Raw genomic sequence first — 17984 nt, forward strand, 5'->3', positions numbered from 1 at the left:
TAGCTCACTCAATAGATGTCTTTTTAAGTACAGGAGATAACAGAACCTCGCAGTTCAACATGAATCAGAAATAGACTTGCGTATAAAATTTGGGTGTCTTGGATCATAAATTTATAAAAAGATACTATCAAAATTGAAGAAGATATAATATATGTAAAAGTAAAATGTACATCATCAATTAAATACTTCCATATGAACACATTTATCATTCACAGCTAAGTCACACTCCTAACAAAAACTATACCGGACACCACCTACAACCAACGACCACAGAGGATGATTCCCTTTCCTTCCGTGAGAACCACCTGTTATGCATACTCAGTGAAATGAAACATGATACATCTTGCAAGAGACGTATTGCAAGATGTATCTGCAAGTGACAACAATTGTTGTCTTGCAGGTGACAACAATTGGGACGCCTTAATAAGATCTTGTTAAGCTAAACTTTCATTGTGAATCTTTATAAGATTATGTAAGGTGGCTAAGACGTTGCATAACTTTTATCCATGGAAGAAAAAGGAAACAGTTTAAGGAGTAATTACAGTTTGGTTTGTGATATCACTACGACACTGGACACATGGTGCCAAACATGATACATAAGTTCACAATGTTCTAACATCACCAAGAGTAACTGTTTAGTTCATCACAGTACAAGCTGTACAATAGCGCAAGGTTATTTGGCAAGGACATGATTTGGGCCTCTCTCTAATTTCAACTGAGGGGTAGGAAACATCAGGAAATTCGCAATTTCATTATACACTTCATCAAAAATGAGGAGCAATAATCAGTAAAATCTTTTCATTTTCTTCTCTTCTCTGTCTTTGTAGAAGAGGTAGGCAACTGCGATCAGGAACACGGCACCAATGATAACAACGACTGAGATCAGGAACGTCTTGAGAGGCGATCGGAAAGTATTTGAGAGCATTGATGATTTACCATCGACGTGTTTTCTGGGAGCGTCGAACTTCTGAGCTCTTGGTATGGCTCTCAACATTGCCATGTCAGGTTTGAACTGCCCAACTTCATATGGAATACTGAAAACCTGTAAAAACGCACTTTACTTTAACATGGCAATGATTGGATGAATCAAAGCTTCAATCTCACTGGTTGAAAAATGTTTGATGCCCTCTGTCGTAACTTTATAACTATTGAGCCACAGCTCATATAATCAATACGATATCGGTCAGCCGCCAATTAAGCATGGTTGAATTGGAAAACCCCAGCTTGTGTTTTCTCTTCAATACGCTGAAACCCGCATGTCTGTCAAGAAAAAATTATAGCAAATTATAATTGACATTTGAGGCAGGCATCCTGTTTAGAGGAAACATTACATACTTTGAAAGCGTGGATATCATGGTTGTCTGAGAGATCCCCAGTGACAGCAGACAATCCAAAGTAGTAATTAAGAGGCAGAATGACCCCATCAGACTCAAAACAAAGCTTCCAATCCTCGTCACCCGTTTGTACAGCACCCACCTCCATCAGAGTATGAACTGTTATTTTGTCTTTAAAGTAACGCACTTTAACAGCTGCTTCACCTTCTAAACACGAAACTAAATAAGACATCTGAGAAAGAATAATTTCCCAGCCTACACGGAAGAGAACCAACCATTTGTGAGAGTGGCCTGACTACAGATACTCTAACTGGTACGATAACAAAACAATTGGTACGATAGATTTAAAAGCTGTAAAGCTGTTCTATCAACTATGTTCCAACCATGATTGACTTGAACATAAATAGGCAGCACTTCACATGTGCTTTTAGCTTTTTTTTTGCCCGCGCGATGTCTATTACTGATGTTTGTATAATTTGAGCATGGCAAGCGAACTTATTATTTAATAGATTTATAAATAATGAATAACCTGTGTTTCTAAATGACATGTGGCAACCATCCAACTGTGTATGTGTGCCATCACTGTCATGGTCATACAATAATGACCCATTGCTAACCATGGCTGATACAAAAGGATGTGCATGATTGTGATCTCCCTGGTGATTGGAGTATGTGTCAAAGAACATGCCGAGACCTTTGAAACCGTTTTTGGACCCAAACACAGGACCATATGTAAGTCTCTCTTGAGTGTACCATAGAGCAAAGCCATCTCCGTATAACGTCTTTCCTTTCCCATGCACTCTGAATGCAACCACCACTTCCCAGTAAGGCTGTCTCATTACGGACTAAAACATTACCTAACATAACCATGTAAATATTGATACCTTTCCATAGAACATCATTTATTAATGCTCTGAGTTCCACATTGAAATCAATAATCTTCCTTATAAAGATAAAAAATGATAAAATTTTCATCATTTCCTACTTTTTTCTAGTTTATTATTCACATTTTCATCAGCAATAATTGAAAGAAAGCCAACTTAACTTCTATAACATAGCCCGCAGATTGTCGGAATAGCTGCGAAAGAATACATTTGCGTGCCGTATATTAGGGATAGAAAAAGATATAAATTGAATAAAAAAGTTGTCGACGCAGCTCAAAAAGCTGTGTAAAAACATTAAGCAATAATTTAATAGAGTTTGTTAACATATCTGCCAGATTGGCAGAAAATAGCCGCAATAGATTCGTAGATCGGCAGTCTAAAAAAACAGTAAAAAAGACAGACCAAAAAAACGTCTTTTCATTGATCAAAAATCTGTATAAGTTATTGCTGCCTCTATTAGCTGATCTCAAATAACCTTCATTTAGAGTGACACACACCCATTTGACCTTATATTTTTGAATTAAAGTAAATAAAAGTCAATTTCAAACTGAGGAAGTCATTTTTGAGAGTGAGGTAAGTCAAGTGTGACCAAAAATTTAATCACACGCATGAACAAAAAAACTCGCTCCACTAAGAGCGAAAGACAAAGTCACACATTCAATTCAGTTGAAATTGCATGAACGAATGAACAAAAAGTGGCTGTGACGTTATATGGTCGTAACAAAACTCATGACGACGAAATAAAAAACATAGCCGGAAGAATTCCGGAAGCGACTCGAAGCGTCAGAACTTCACTAACAAAACCGTAATTGCAACGGAAGCCACTGCCTTTTGTATTAAACCATTAACTCACTGCCTCCCCAGGTCTGCTCTAAAAATTGGTGAAACTTAAACCACTGCCAACAAGAGACACAAAATGCAGCAAAATTTTATATTATTGAAAACGTTTGGTAACGTTAAAAAATCCAAAATAATTAAGGTGGTCAAAAACCTGACAGTCTGAAAAAGCTGACAAGGTTATCAATAGCCCTCAAATTATTCATGATTCTAATCGAAAAAGATCGCGAAAGCAAACGGCAGATAATAATCTTAGTAATTAAGTTAAATCTTTTCAAAAAAGAAAGCTCAAATTTAAGAAACAGAAAACACCTATAATACACTTCTAATCACTGCGATTAAGACAAACAACAACACACACACACACACACACCTGTTCCTTCTTGTACATAAGCCAGAAAACATGATTTCATACTAAATCAAAAATAAAATTGATCATAGAAAAGACATAAGCAGCAGAATATTCAAAGGCAAAAAATCGTTTTAACTAAAACCAAGGCCGGAAGAAAGCTATAGTAATTAGCCATAAGTGGAAATTTTGGAAAAAGCTTGCTATCAAACTCTCAATACTGCCTTATGTTGAATGAAATCAATTGCAAACATAAGAAATGACGAAAATCTAAGAAAAAGCTGAAATCAATCATTTTTTACAACTGAAAAAATCAATATACAGAAAATAAATGTAGGTGCCAGGACAAATCTAGAATGATACTAACTAGAATGTAAACATGGGCACAATATAAGGAACACCGTAACAAAAAGACAATCTTGATTTTTGAAAGTTGAAAATCAATTTAAAAATTCAAGAAAAACGAATACATTTCATTGTTCAGCATTCAAGACATAGAAAAGATAACTATTCATCCGATACACAGATCTATCCTCCTGAAGAGAACCAAAAAATAGGAAAAAGCAGAATTCATAAATACGAAACATGGAAACATTTTGCAAAAAAATGGTCAAACAACATTTAAGTTAAGACTGCATTTATGAAAAAATTTTAACTGTTTTTTCAAAACTTAACGCCAAAAATGAGTGAAATTTTATTGAAACGAAATTAAAGTCCCTCATGTTGCACAGAAAATCTATTTCTAGCAATTACAAACAAAATACAAACGAAAAACTGACGAAAATCGGGAAAAAAACTACCAAAATCGGATTAGCATAGGTACAATTTTATAAAACAAAATTACATCGAGGTAGAAAGAGGCGTTGAGTATAGGGATTATCAAAAAGAAGTTGGCATATTACAGTTAATATGCCAACTTCTTTTTGATAATCCCTATACTCAATTTGCGATAAAAAGACGGTTAAAAGATCAAAAATGAAGAAATTAAAAAGCCAAAAATTAACTAAAAAATCAAGAATTATGTGCCTATTTTCCACTTGAAAAGCACTTTCAGGCTCTGCAAAACACTGTGGTATCAATTTCCGCGGTTAACATTTCAATGTAGTATCAGATAAAATTTATTTCTACAAGAAACCAAATTAAAAGCAAAAAAATTGGGCCACTTAGACGAAAAAACGGCTAAAAACGGTCATCTATATGTGCAATTCAGTCAAAAACTACTTTTCAAAGTCAAAAAGTCATTCACTAAACGCAGCGCATGATCAAAAAACTTCTCTCGCTTAGCGAAAATCTGTTCACCAAGACAGCTTTTAGGTCTAAATCTGTTCACTTTTAGGTCAAAATTCCGCGTGAACAAATCTACTTCCTGTAAAAAAAAACCGAGAGATAACCAATACTCCTCTTCGAGTCGTAAAAAAACCAAGAGAATGCCAATAATAGCCCCAGCTATCGCTGTGCGGCTATAAAAAATAATTCTGCAGGTAACTTTTTCTTAGGAACCGTTATTACACATGCGTTCCTTTGACCTTAAAGTCACATATGCTCAAAATCTAATTCTCAAACAAGCTTGAAACGTTCGCTAAAGAGAGCGAGAAATGACGTCACGCGCGCAACTGTCGTTAGTGAGAAGAAGTCATAAAGAAGATTTGACTTTTTCAGCTTTGCTGTTTTTACAAATGTAAAACGAAAAAGAGCGTCAGACGAAGAGAAAAAGAAAATAGACAAAATGACCGACCTTTTTTCTGTTTTTTTTCAGTGTCAAAAATTGTTCTAAATTCGCCAACAGTTTCAGTTGGATTCTAAGACTATACTTAAATCATCTTCTAGACTGAAAGCTAATAAGCCTAATACCAATGTCAGCTAGCAAACACTCCAAGGATTTTTGATATCCTAATTCTTTATGCCTTTATGACAGGCTTTATTGGTTTATCCCCCTTCTTTTGATTTTGGTTTTTTGCCATTCACCGTATTCGCTCCATTGCGTAATTTAATGCGTAAAAGAAATTAAAATTCATTCAGATGAAGCAGTGAATGAAGTAAGTTAGAAGCCAAACGTGAAAATCGTGACTTATGTAAAACGAAAAACGTGATAAAAGGAAAGCGAATTAAAAAACATACCCTGAAGAATTCCGAAAAAACTCGAAGAGTAGTCTTCGTGAATGAACACCCTTTTAAATTAACTGGTTCTTACAAATAACAAAAAAAAATCAGTGAAAAAATGAAGATAGCCCATAAACCCAGCTGAACTAAAAATTTACATGACTCCTACATATAAAACAAGCCGAACTATTTGTACGTAATAGAAAACATCAAAGTTGGGCTCCCAAATTAGAGCAAAAAATATAACGCCGCAAAACCACTCGTTTTTTCGCTCGACTTCTTGTTTCGGCGTGACCGAAATTACTACTCTAATTTGACTTCAAAAACTATGTAAATGAGTTAACAGATCTCAAAAACATAGCCAGAAGAATTCCGGAAACGACTCGAAAAGTCGTCTGCGTGAAAGAATTGCCTTTTAAATCAACTCGTTCCTACTACCATGAAACTAAAAACAAAAAAAATCAGTCAAAAAGTGAAGATAGCCCTGAACTAAAAACATTACATAACTCCTACGAAAACATCAAAGTATGCGAGCAGCAATGATCAAGCCAAGTTGGGCTCCCAAAACTTTATTTTGACCAAAAATTTGAATACTGCAAGAAATGTCCAAAAATTGTTTAAAAAATTTATCAATTTCCATAAGTTCTCTCAAAAGAAACACTATTTTACAATATAAAAACACTAATCAATTGGTAACTAAATACACTCTGTCGCTTTAACAAAAAATTAGTTGTCGCTTTAAATCACAATGAACGCGATAAAACTAAACTGACCAAAAAAACAATCAAATCGAAATTAATCACGAAAAAGACTAAAGAGGCAGAAAAAAACTCAAACGCAAAAAATTCGCATGTTACCAAAACCAAACCCTAAGAATGTTCACAAAACACATAATTGTTCAAAATTGGTATTAGTGAAGCTAGCAAAAACTCAATGCCATATTTTGAATAAAATCAGTAAGACAAAAATTATTAGTTCAGAACGACATTTTTCAATTTATTAAAGGCATGTGAATGCAACTATACGTCTTAGGTGAGTGTTTGAAAGAAACATGCTAGATTGCGGAGAAAACATACATTGTAAAGAAGATAAAAAAACTAATTCGCGATTTCTCAAAAATCAAAAAAAAGTTTAAATAATGTTATATAAAAATGTAAAAATGTTTAAAAAAATGTTTAAAATATGGTATAAATTTTCACTGAATTTTAAAGAGTTATCGCCAAAAACAATGCAATTAGCAACAAAATGAAACAAAAAACACAGGGTGCACCAAAAGATATTTTATGGTAAATGAATTCAAAGTACAAACAAAAAACCAAGAAATTTGACAAAAATCGCCAAAATCGGATTAGTATGTGTACAATTTTATAAAAACGAAAACACCTCAGAAAAAGTTAGTTCACAAGGCAATTTTACTAACTTTCACTATTCGGTCAAAACACCGCTTGAAAAAATAGTACTTCCGGTAAAAGACCTTAAGAAAACCAATACTCCATTTCGAGTCGTAAAAGAGCGCCTAAATAATAGCCGTTACGAGGCTGACGGCGGCTATTTAAAAAAAACCAAGAGCACCAGAATATAGCTCCGCTCAGCTTAGTTTCGCAGCTATAAAAAGATCAATTTAATTTGAAGCTACGTAATTGAGAACCTTTTAAGGGGCTTCTGTTTCCATCAAAATATCTACGAATACAACTGCTCAAGGGTGCTGTACATTATTAAATCAGCACCCATTTAGGACAATAAACTGGTAATTTTATTAGAACAAATTAGAAAGATTACAAGCAAACGACTGACCCGTTTGTCAATTAACCACATCAGAATGAAGCCTTTAAAAAGTCATTAAATTTCCACTGTAGCCTAGGAGATGTTTCAATCAATCCCTTATTAACTCAATGTATCGATCAGCAGTAATCTAAGTAACCACCGAGTCTTTCGAGAGATGCTTTACCTTAGACCATATGGATCCCTGTTGACTCTTCTGATCAGGCGTCAATCTGATGTATCTGTCTGTTATCATCGCAGACCCTGAGATGTCCCACGCATACTCCTGCTGGAAAGGTTTGGTCAAGCTTAGGTTGTCTTCGTAGTACTTCTTCGGCTGCTCATTTTCTTCACTTGTTGGGTTTGTAGAACCTTGAGTTGGGTTATAACATAGGGGAATGATGAGAATAAGCAGTTGTGTCAACATACTTGCGGGTGTAGTTAGATTCCAATCGTTTACCATCATTTCTAATTCTGAAAAAAATATTTGTCACGTTAATATGTAAAATAAACTCTTTACGGAACAAAACGATCAACGATGCATCGAGAGTTTTCTATATACCAGAAATTTTTCTTGAATTTTTGAGTTTAGACACAACGCTTTAACAGGAGGGAAAATGTTCATAGCAGTGTTGTATTTTAATAAAATTGCGCCATAATCATACCCGAAAAGGTTTCAAGAATACTCAACTGAAAACATAGCAGCACAAGTCATGAACTACAAACTAAAAATTGAATGAATTTAAGTGCCTGACTGTCGGCTTTATTACAAAAAAAATCTCAGAGTCAAAATAGAATATGTCACTACATAAGTTAAAAAAATCCAAGAGAAAACCGTTTTTAGAGAACTACTGAGTAAATTCATATCAACCACTAATTACAGTTTTAATCGGTCACAATTAGCGTTATTTGGAAAGCATACACCACCTGTGAAGAAAACGACTGAGGTACAAAGCAACAAAATGATATTGAAACAAGGCGGCTCGTTAATGTGCGTTCGCACATGATGTTCCGACCCGAGCTCATCTACATTTTTGACTTAATTGTCAACCAAATGAAGAGATAACAAAAATAGATGTTTCAATTAAAAAAAAATGCTACATTTTAAGTTAATTAAACACACTAAATTCTGCCTCGATGAAATAGCAATCATAGGCTTCATTCATGTGACATCAATAACTCATCACAATAAGTCGTATGGCAAAGAAAAATACATCAAAACCACGAAATTTTTGAGAAAACCCATAGTATCAAAGTCAAAAAATTCTACAGCTTTCAACGGAAGGCATTTAATACGCAAAATTATGCCTAGATGATGTGACGACTAGAATGTTTGTCATTCAAAATTTATCAATAAGACATTACAACAAGTCATTGACTATGAAAACAACAACAAAAACAGGCAAAATCCAAAAGTGCGGTAGAAAATTGAGAAGAAAGTGTCGAAGCTATTTAAACCATAAGCTTTTGTTCTCTGAAAACTTTTTCAACGATCCATTGAACGTCTTCACTAAGCCAATGGGAGCTATCAATATTAGGATAATGTAATACGATTTCAAAAGGAACCAAAATTACAAAAAAAATCCAAAAATTATAAAAATTATGGAAACTCGTGCACCGAAGTAAAAAAAACCAATAGTTAGAAGACAAAACCGCTAACTAGATAAATTGTTGCTGATGTAGAAAAAAAGCGGTTCTGCCATTACCGAGACTGACTTACAATCCACGAAAATAAGCTTAAGACTGATTTATGTTCAAAAAAAATAAAAAAAATATTTTTAAAGCCTTAACAGCCATTAAACTCAAAAGCTTCCATAGGAATTCAATGAACGCGCTCAGCTATGCCACGATGTGAACACAAGGTTGTTTATGATGCCTAGTTAATCAAAGAGACATCACAATATGTCTTATGACTATGAAAAAAAACAACAAATACAGGTAAAAACCAAAATTTCTTTAGAAAAATGGAAGAAGAAAATTTTGAAGCCATTTAAACCATATTTCCAGAAAGTTTTATCTATGATCCTTTGGACGTCTTCACTAAAGGAAGATGTAGCCATCAATATTAGGATGACGTGATAAGATTTCAAAATGAACCAATAAAACGAAATATCCAAAAAATATTTTAAAAAATTTGAAATCTTGTGGCATTGAAGAGGTATAACCAATAGTTATTTGATAAAGCCGCCAATGAGATTAACTTATGTTGCAGTGTTATGAAGGAGTTCAATCCTTTTTTTACTGAGACGAACTTACAGTTCGCAAAAATAAGTTTATGATTTACTAATTTTAAAAAACTTTCGAAAATTTATTTTCAAAGTCTTAACAGCCATTAGCTGTCCACTCACAGCACTAGATAGGTTCACCTAATGCTCATTAGCAAATCTATTGCACCTTTAGTCAACACGTTTATGCCATAGGATTATAAAACTTTAGTAAAACCTCAAAAAATAAATCAAAATTCCATTTGAAATTACGAAATTTAAGATACGAGTCCAAAAAAAAACATGAGCGATCTCTTCGAAACAAATTTTGTGTTCATTGGGCTTCATTTGCTCGTAAAAGAGGTTTGTCATTAACGGAACTTCGATATTAAAAGTGTCTAGTAGTCTCTAGGTGACTTGAAAAAACAAAAAAATTGCAAAATTTTCTTAAAAAAAGAGCTCCCAAACCTAATTCGATTTTTTTAATATATATTAAACTTCCTTCTAAGACTAGAACTAGTCTTTATTATCTCCTTTCGTATATTAAAAACCTAAAATTGATTTACTTTTTGGCGTGAAATCTAGTTTTGAATTAAATTTTTCGTAGAAAAAACGTTAATTCGAACGAAAATTACGGTAAAAGTGAACAAAAGTGAACCAAATATCCAGTATTTACATGAAACTTTAAACCTCGATAACTCCTCGAAAAAAACAAAATTCAAAAAAAATCTTTTTAATTTCGAATTCTACGCTGGACGAGCTTTTTAATGATACCACGCACATTTCTCTACGATGAATATATCGGTCGGCCAAAATTCACGGAACAAAAAAAACCCATTTGAGTATATAGTTCCTCCCCCCCCCCCACAAGTGGGGTCGGAACAACAAGCCAACAGAATGTCAAGATAGCTGCAAAATAGATGTGCGAAACGTAAAATGTAGAGAAAGAAATACAGAAATGCGTTGATCAAGTCACCGATGTGATGTGAAAAACATGTTCGGAACATTACAACTTCATCAAATGAAATGACCCGAGAAAGCAATAGCTCGGATTAAACTTCAGCCGCGATGCCTTATTACTAACAGTCTTCATTGTATAGGAGTCCTCTATTGACCTCAAAAACGTTTAGAGTAAACTTAAGTCAATATTATTAACATGGTAAATATTATCATTTAGAGAGTGAGGTAAGTACTTTATTAATTTGATAAACTCAGCGTTCAAAAATACAAAGACAATGTGTGAAAACAAATAATGTCGAAGTCATTTGAAACTTCAGATAAAGGACACATGAATTTTCACAATCAAACGGTAGAAAATGCAGGCAAAAACAATTGATTACTTCCAACATTTTTCCCATAAAGCTGCAAGAAAACAGTTGCTAAAGCTTCGTAGAGCAGCAGTTTAAAAAAGAACGATAAAAACAGGCCGAATATTTTTTAAAATTATTTTCGTTATGTCAGACTTTTTTTCACTTAAAACTGTTAAAAAATGAGTTGTTGCTATTATTTGCCTTCAAATAATCTTCAATTAGAGTGATATATAGTACCTAGACCTTGCATCCTTTAATTGAAGTAAGAGAGGGTCATTTCGAACCCGAGGAGAGTCATTTATGAGAGTGAAGTACGTGTGAACCAAAAAATAAATCACGAGTACGAACAAAAAATTGGCTTCAATAAGTGTGAAAAATGACGACACACGCAGCTCAGTCAAAATTGCATTGAAAAGCAACAAAAAATAGATCTGAAGTAAGCATGGCATTTCGTTGTACCAAAACCACTTGACAACGAAATTTTAAACAGAACGGTAATAATAGCTCTGATCAGCTAACGCTAATGCAGCTATTTAAAAACATGCCAGGCAGATTGCCGGAAAATAGCCGCCGTTGATTCCCATAACTCTATTGGGATTGAAAGAAAAGAAAATATCAACAAAAATTGATTTTTGTATATAAAAATTTTCAAGTGCGATTTAATTTGATGTGATTTCGTAATTGAACATACTCCTGTCTCTCAGTGAGAGGCTACACGGTCTAGTACCGGTACCAATAAGCATTAGAGATAGTAACTAAAACTTATGAGAACAAAGTTCAAGTACCGGGCATCTAAAAATGGGTTTTATGGGTTTATCCCGTTTCTATTTCTGACTTTGATTTTTTTATACTGACTCTCTTCATTTTGAATTGCTTTGCTGAGCAGCTGCTGTTTAAAAGGACTTTGAGCAGAATGACATAAGAGTGAAACTAGCCTAGAGAAGTCAAAAACATTTCACGCAAAATGTCGAAAAAGCGGCAAAATGGGTAAAGCGAAAAAAAAGTTCGATAAAGTAAAAAAAAGGAGCGCGATAATAGTCGGCTGAGAAGATGAGGGCGGCTATTAAAAATAAATGCCATTAAAATCTTCAGCTGCGTAATCAGGCTTGTAAGCAAACTAGACTATGAATTAACACTGAATCAATTTTGTACGCCATAATGGGTTACGGGTAGAATGAAAACCTTAACTAACTTTAAATAAAACGGAAATGTCCGAAAAAAACAAAACATAACCGACAAAACGCCGGAAGAATTGCTCTCGAATGACTAGTGGGAGCTCTAATCAATTGCAGTCTGCTTCCGTCGGGGGGAGGAGCCTAAATGGGACTAAGAAGTTCAATAGTGGGCTTCAAATAACCACATTAGAGGTTAACATATACCACTATTAAGATTTAAAGTGAAAAATGGCACCAGTTTCGGCGCACTTTTCATTTGACTTTTAGTATTAAATTGCCGCCAATTGAGTTCAGCAGCTTGAAATTGTGATTGAGAATTTAAGATCACACGAAACGCAAAAAGTCAAGGGCGTTAAAAGTCACTCGAAAAGTCAAACCGATCAAGCGAAAATTTTGCATAAAAAAGACACACACGTTTACAATAATTGCTTCTTTTGCGAGAGCAATTAAAAAGCAACGACTTTATTTTTTATAACTCAGAAAAGATATACATTTAACTCTCCGGAATTAACTGTCTTATAGCGGAACACCGTAGATTGTGACCAAAACTTTCCAAAATTGGCTTGACCTTTCGGTGAAGCGTAGACTTAACAGCCAGTAACTGTCTTCGGGAAATAAAAGTTTTTCTTGCTCCTCTAGACGTCAAAAAGTCAAACCAATTAGACAAAGAAACGATCAAATCACCAAATTCCGATAAAAACACCAAAAGGACAAATAATTGGTACAAAGAGATTAAATAAGAAAATCAGATCTCTGTGGTATGGAAGGACAGTTCAGATAAGAAAAGATTAAATTAATTGCTTTAATCGAGACTTCTAATAGTTGTTTTGCAAAACAGATTGCCAATATCCTTCAACCGCCTCTAGTAGCCACAGAAGTGATAAAACTAGGGAACCGGAGGCTGCTGATATTTCCGAAATTAACGCATCATCGATCATTTCTCTCTATCAAAACTAATATCTTGAACATTTTCTTTGGTAGAATCGATAAAATCAATAAACACGTTAATCAAAGTCACAAGTAAAGAGAAAAGTTACTAAATCTATAATAAAATATAAAATTAACAGTAAAATGCATCTCTTGACTTCTCAAAAATATAGGGCACTATTAAATACGACAAAATTAGAGCCATTTTATCTTAATAATCAAACTAACAAAATACCAGATCAATCAGTGAGTCATATGCAATAGGAAACAAACCATTTCTGTTCGATGGACACTTTAACCAGTTAAGCTTTGATTTTTACAAAACTGAACAGAATCAACAAACCTTTGAGATTTAAGAATCCAAAGCTGATGAGGAAAAACCGCAAGTCCAATTGAGTCCTTAATTGCAGCTATAGCACAAAATAAAGCCTTGTTAATAAATTACAGTTAAGTCGAAACAGAACTGCTTTTTCCTTCACCGTTTTTATCACTTCACCCCAAAAATTATCCAGTTGATTAGATTACAATTTTCAAGCGCTGTAACAATTCTCGAAAATCTTTTTGAACCGCTGTGGTGGGGGGGGGGGGGGTGCAGTTCTGTCGAATCGACATGGCAAGTTCTCAGCTCAAAGACTAGCAACAACTACCACTTAATACTAAGTTGGCTACCTTCCTATTCTCTGAGGCTGTGAAAATCTAAGGCATTTATGTGAAATGTGTATGTACTCCCTAATAAATGGCAAGTGTGGCTGCAGACGTCTGTCACTCATTTGGAGTCCAAGTAAGCATGGACTCATAGAAGCTGATGACAAGTTGTGGACACCTGATGTTGGCCTCTTTAGCCAGGACTATGTCTGCTTCATCGCGACCCTGTGTAAAAACAAAACACTCGTTCACACAAGCAGGCCAGGGTAAAATATTTTAAAATTTTTTACATGAAACCTAAAATATAAATTACAAGGGCCTCTTTAAAAGTTATTGCTGGCGAAAAAAAAAGTGGAAACAAGTTTTAAAAAATTCCTAAATTTTTCCTCGTGAAGTTGTACTCAATCATCGCTGCCCATTGCTACAATGTAAATTTGCAAAACGCATAGCTTCCCCATTTCCATCCTGAAAATGAACTGTGCGAGACCCAACCAGCTCTTCTCACTTTTGAAGAAAGAGTTATTGATAGCATACCTTCCATTTTATGAGGAATTTGAGAGAGCCACCTGCATCACTAGCACCCTGAATACACTCCGGCTCCAGACCACGAGCAAATCCATAATTGGGAGGCACCACAAATGGGTCTTTCTCCTTCTCTTTACTCTTTCCGCTGCCAACTTTCTTCTGAAACATGCCCCTATCAAACATTAAGTAAGCAGATTATAGGAGCTAGTAAATCAATTGCAACTAGAAAATCCTAAATCCTTTATTCATCCAATCTATCAGTATGGCATACTGGTGTACAGTACTGCTGATAAAAAAGTAATGGAAAAAATTGAAAATCAACAGAAACTGTTGATCCGAATTATTTTTACGAAAGGAAAGTTCGAATCGAAACTCACATTGCGTTCAAAATACAAAATACCACCACTAGAGAAGGAACTTCATGTCTACGAGCTTTTGAAGCTTCTTGCAACTGTTTTAGGACAAACACATGCCCATCCAGATGTAAATAGCTACATAAGGCCCAAAGAAATTCACACACTTTCGGAACCGAAGAAAAGAAACAAACTTTTGAAAACTGAAATAAGACTTAGCAAACAAAATAAAAAGCCCATTAAAGTTCGCGTCAGGATCCTCTGCAATATTTTAGTGAAGTATGACATAAGTGTATTAAAAATATTCTACTACTTGACAAAAACAATTAGACTCTTATTTGCATAGTATTAGAGATGTCTACATATTTGAGAATACACAATTACTTGCTATCTTTTGGTAACAGAAATGCTCTCAAAATATATCAAGACGCCTGAGACTGAGAACGGACAGTAATTGTCTAATGGTGCTCTTGCAAACTGATAATAACTTACTGATTGAATGTTTATTCTGTCATTTGGTACCAGTTTGAGAACGAATTTATTAATATTATAAAACGTATTCCGTGAAAATTGGATTCAATTCGACAAAGCATACAGTGAGCCGAGATTGAATAGCAAACTCATGATTTTGAATAAGAACGTGCAAGTTTTAAAATGTCAGATCTCTGCGGTGCCAGATTCTAGAATGGCAGATTTTCCTACATACACTGCCAAATTTTGATACTGTCGGCATTTTAAACCAAGTGACTGTTTCAAATAAGGTTAAGTGACCCTGCAATGACTATCTCAATTACTTCAGAGTAGAGTCACTTCTAAACATCAAAAACCACATCCACAAATAAGCTTTAATTGCAATACAGCAACAATAATCTTAACATAGTCGGCAGATTAAGCAATGGTTACGTGACTCTGCTTGAAGTTACTGAAAACTTCTGGCGTTTATCGAGAAACGCGAAGCGGTTCGAGATATTAAATCAGACTTTCGAAGTGTTGTCTGCAGAGTCACGCAACCATTTTGCAACAAGCACTGTACAAGTTCAGTCGGAAGCTTTGCGGAAGTGACTTTAACCGATTAAGCGATCAAAATAGGAAATTTGTTCCAATTGATCAAAAGGAGAATCACTTTTGCAGACAAATGGCAATTTTTTCCAAAGCACTTTAGGAATAAAACATTTTCTCAATTTCGTTGTTCTTTGATTTTCTGTTTTATATAAAAAGAGCCAATTGTATAGTCCCTGAAAATGAATGACTGATGACGATTCCAATCCTGCTAAAAAACATGTGACAAGATTTGATGGTTGGAGAATCTGTGGAAACGGTGGAATCAAGTAAAAAGGGAAGACTCAGAATTTTTTGAAACATCTATGGATATGATTTTCGCGAGGAGTCTTGACTTAGCCACCCAATACCCTTGTCAATTCATACAAGGGATTTTTTCGTTTCTCCATCCCCCAGTAATTTTTGTCCGCTTCTTCAAGCCCCCCCCCCTACTCCCCACCCATCAGTTCTTTCATTCCCCTATAACAAAATCATGTTGGGGAAAGAATTATTTGCACTAACAAGCAGTGGCAAAAAACGGGGAAAAAAACCCTTTCAAGATATTCGAACAGTTAAAGGGGAAGAAAATCACCCAAGCACTCTCAACAACATTGCAAAGATGATTCAAATTTATATCAAAGAACGTGTCGATAACACAATTAATCGTTTTCGAAAATCTCCTGACAAAAATTGAAAAAGTTATCAAAAGTGGCCACCGTATTGCTCCAAGACAAGCAGAAATTATAACTGAACAAATGGAACAAGAAATATAGGGAAAAAATATTCTTGGATGGAATGAACCAAAAACACTATTAAGAACAGTTTATTTCTGAGTTGGTAAGCACTTTGCTCTAAGAAGTAGTCCAGAACACCATGATTTACGCGACGGAAAAGGAAGTCAAATAAAAATTGTTGGTATGGGACAAGAGAAAAAAAGTAATATACCAGGAAGATTTATCAAAAAAAAATAATGAGGGACTAAAACATGCTAACTACAAAGCGAAAACAGGAACAACTTACTCAACTGGTGGATCACACTGTCCTGTTGAAATTATTGAAAACTTCTCTAAAATATTCCCCCCGAAAGCCAAACCGTTTTATTGTAGACCACGAGAACGAAAGCGAAAAAAACTGGTTCCGGAACCAAGCAATTGGTGTAAACACTCGGGTTTTAATCATTCCAAATATTGCCAAAGAAGCAGGTTGGGACTCTGCAACAAACAAAGTCAAAACAAATAGAACGCCAGCGCAAATACTTCCGGTAAAAAAAAACCTGTGGAAAACCAATACTCTTTTAGTCGTTAAAACTACAATTGCATTGCTAGCGCGACACGATACGGTCAGCTATCACTTTAAGCTACCCATTTAGCTAACCTTTGAACTTTCAGTGACATCCCCGGAAGGTTTAACATTTGCTGAAGCTGATTGATCACTAGCATTGGGATCTTTAGTTTTAGACGCCAACTCTTTCTCAAAAGCGGCTAACAACTCAGGACAGTCGAGGTTCTCAGCTGGTTCCCAAGTATTGCTTGCATGTGGCCAGTTCTTCCACTTCAAAAGGTATTTGACTTTTCCTTTCTTGTTGATCTTTTTGTCAACGACCGCTTCCACGACGTACTGCTCTTCCACCTCACCGTCTTCATTTGTCTTTCGCTCGCGCTCTAAATTCTCTTTGTTGTCATTAGGACCAGGGCTTGATTTCCACTGCTTCTTCGGATCTACTCTTGAGGATCGCTTAGAATCTGGCGCATCGTTGGCTCTGCGATCTGTAGCATGCCGACGACCAACAGTTATTGGCATTGCGTTATCTGAAGTAACACGACAGTGAAGGTCGACTCTCTTTATTAAACATATTTTAATTTTAAAAGCAAAATGATGAGATATTTTTAAGAAAACATTTTTATCAGGCAATTACATTGCGACAGCTGCAAAGTTGAAAAATTCAATCAAAACAGATCTCCCGTTTTAAATAGTAAAGATGAACATGAACTAAGATGACATGTAATCTATATACAAAGATCACACATTTTAATCCAGTCCCATTTTTCCTTAAATAAATACTTAAGAACCAGCAAAATAACGTCAATGGTAAATTAATAAAAACCGTCCTAACGCGAAAAACATAACAGGACAAGTCCTAAACTTCAGCGTTTAAACTGACCAAACATGACTTTGGAATGAGTAGTAAAGGACTTTGAAAATTGCTGTAAAATATCCGAGTTTCAAACTGTTCTTTTGAAAGCCGGATTTTGATCGACATATTACCTTAAGAGGCGTTTTGCATTCATTTACAGGTTTTTTCGCATCAATAAGAAGATATTCCACCATCACTTCGCTGAGCAATCCATCCGTCGGAGTCAACCTTTGTTGGATTAGAATTCTTCATCTGGTGAGACCAATCCAATATTTGGCAACCTACCAATTATTTCTTTTTAGGTTACAACTTTTTTTCATTATTTTTCCGAATGAGTCACAAGCTTATTGAAATCAAAACCCTGCGTATCCAAGGACAACATGGAAGCAGTTGCCCCAGCAAAACGGA

At 35.0% G+C, this 17984-nt stretch overlaps 2 protein-coding genes across 2 annotated transcripts; both read right to left on the reverse strand.

Moving 5' to 3' along the window:
• Positions 1-94: 94 nt before the first annotated feature.
• Positions 95-7765, reverse strand: LOC142337250 (vesicular integral-membrane protein VIP36-like). Its single transcript, XM_075386403.1, has 4 exons — positions 7453-7765; positions 1864-2179; positions 1336-1541; positions 95-1042 (listed from the first exon to the last, which is right to left on the reverse strand). Exons 1-4 carry the CDS (start codon positions 7729-7731, stop codon positions 785-787), a joined length of 1059 nt encoding a protein of 352 aa, XP_075242518.1. The 5' UTR covers positions 7732-7765; the 3' UTR covers positions 95-784.
• Positions 7766-12911: 5146 nt separating this feature from the next.
• On the reverse strand, positions 12912-17246 carry LOC142337251 (chromobox protein homolog 1-like). Its single transcript, XM_075386404.1, has 3 exons — positions 16817-17246; positions 14061-14210; positions 12912-13751 (listed from the first exon to the last, which is right to left on the reverse strand). Exons 1-3 carry the CDS (start codon positions 17240-17242, stop codon positions 13644-13646), a joined length of 684 nt encoding a protein of 227 aa, XP_075242519.1. The 5' UTR covers positions 17243-17246; the 3' UTR covers positions 12912-13643.
• Positions 17247-17984: the final 738 nt, after the last annotated feature.

This window comes from Convolutriloba macropyga, chromosome 3 (assembly GCF_964194025.1).
Source record: "Convolutriloba macropyga chromosome 3, txConMacr16.3, whole genome shotgun sequence".
NCBI lineage: Eukaryota > Metazoa > Xenacoelomorpha > Acoela > Convolutidae > Convolutriloba > Convolutriloba macropyga.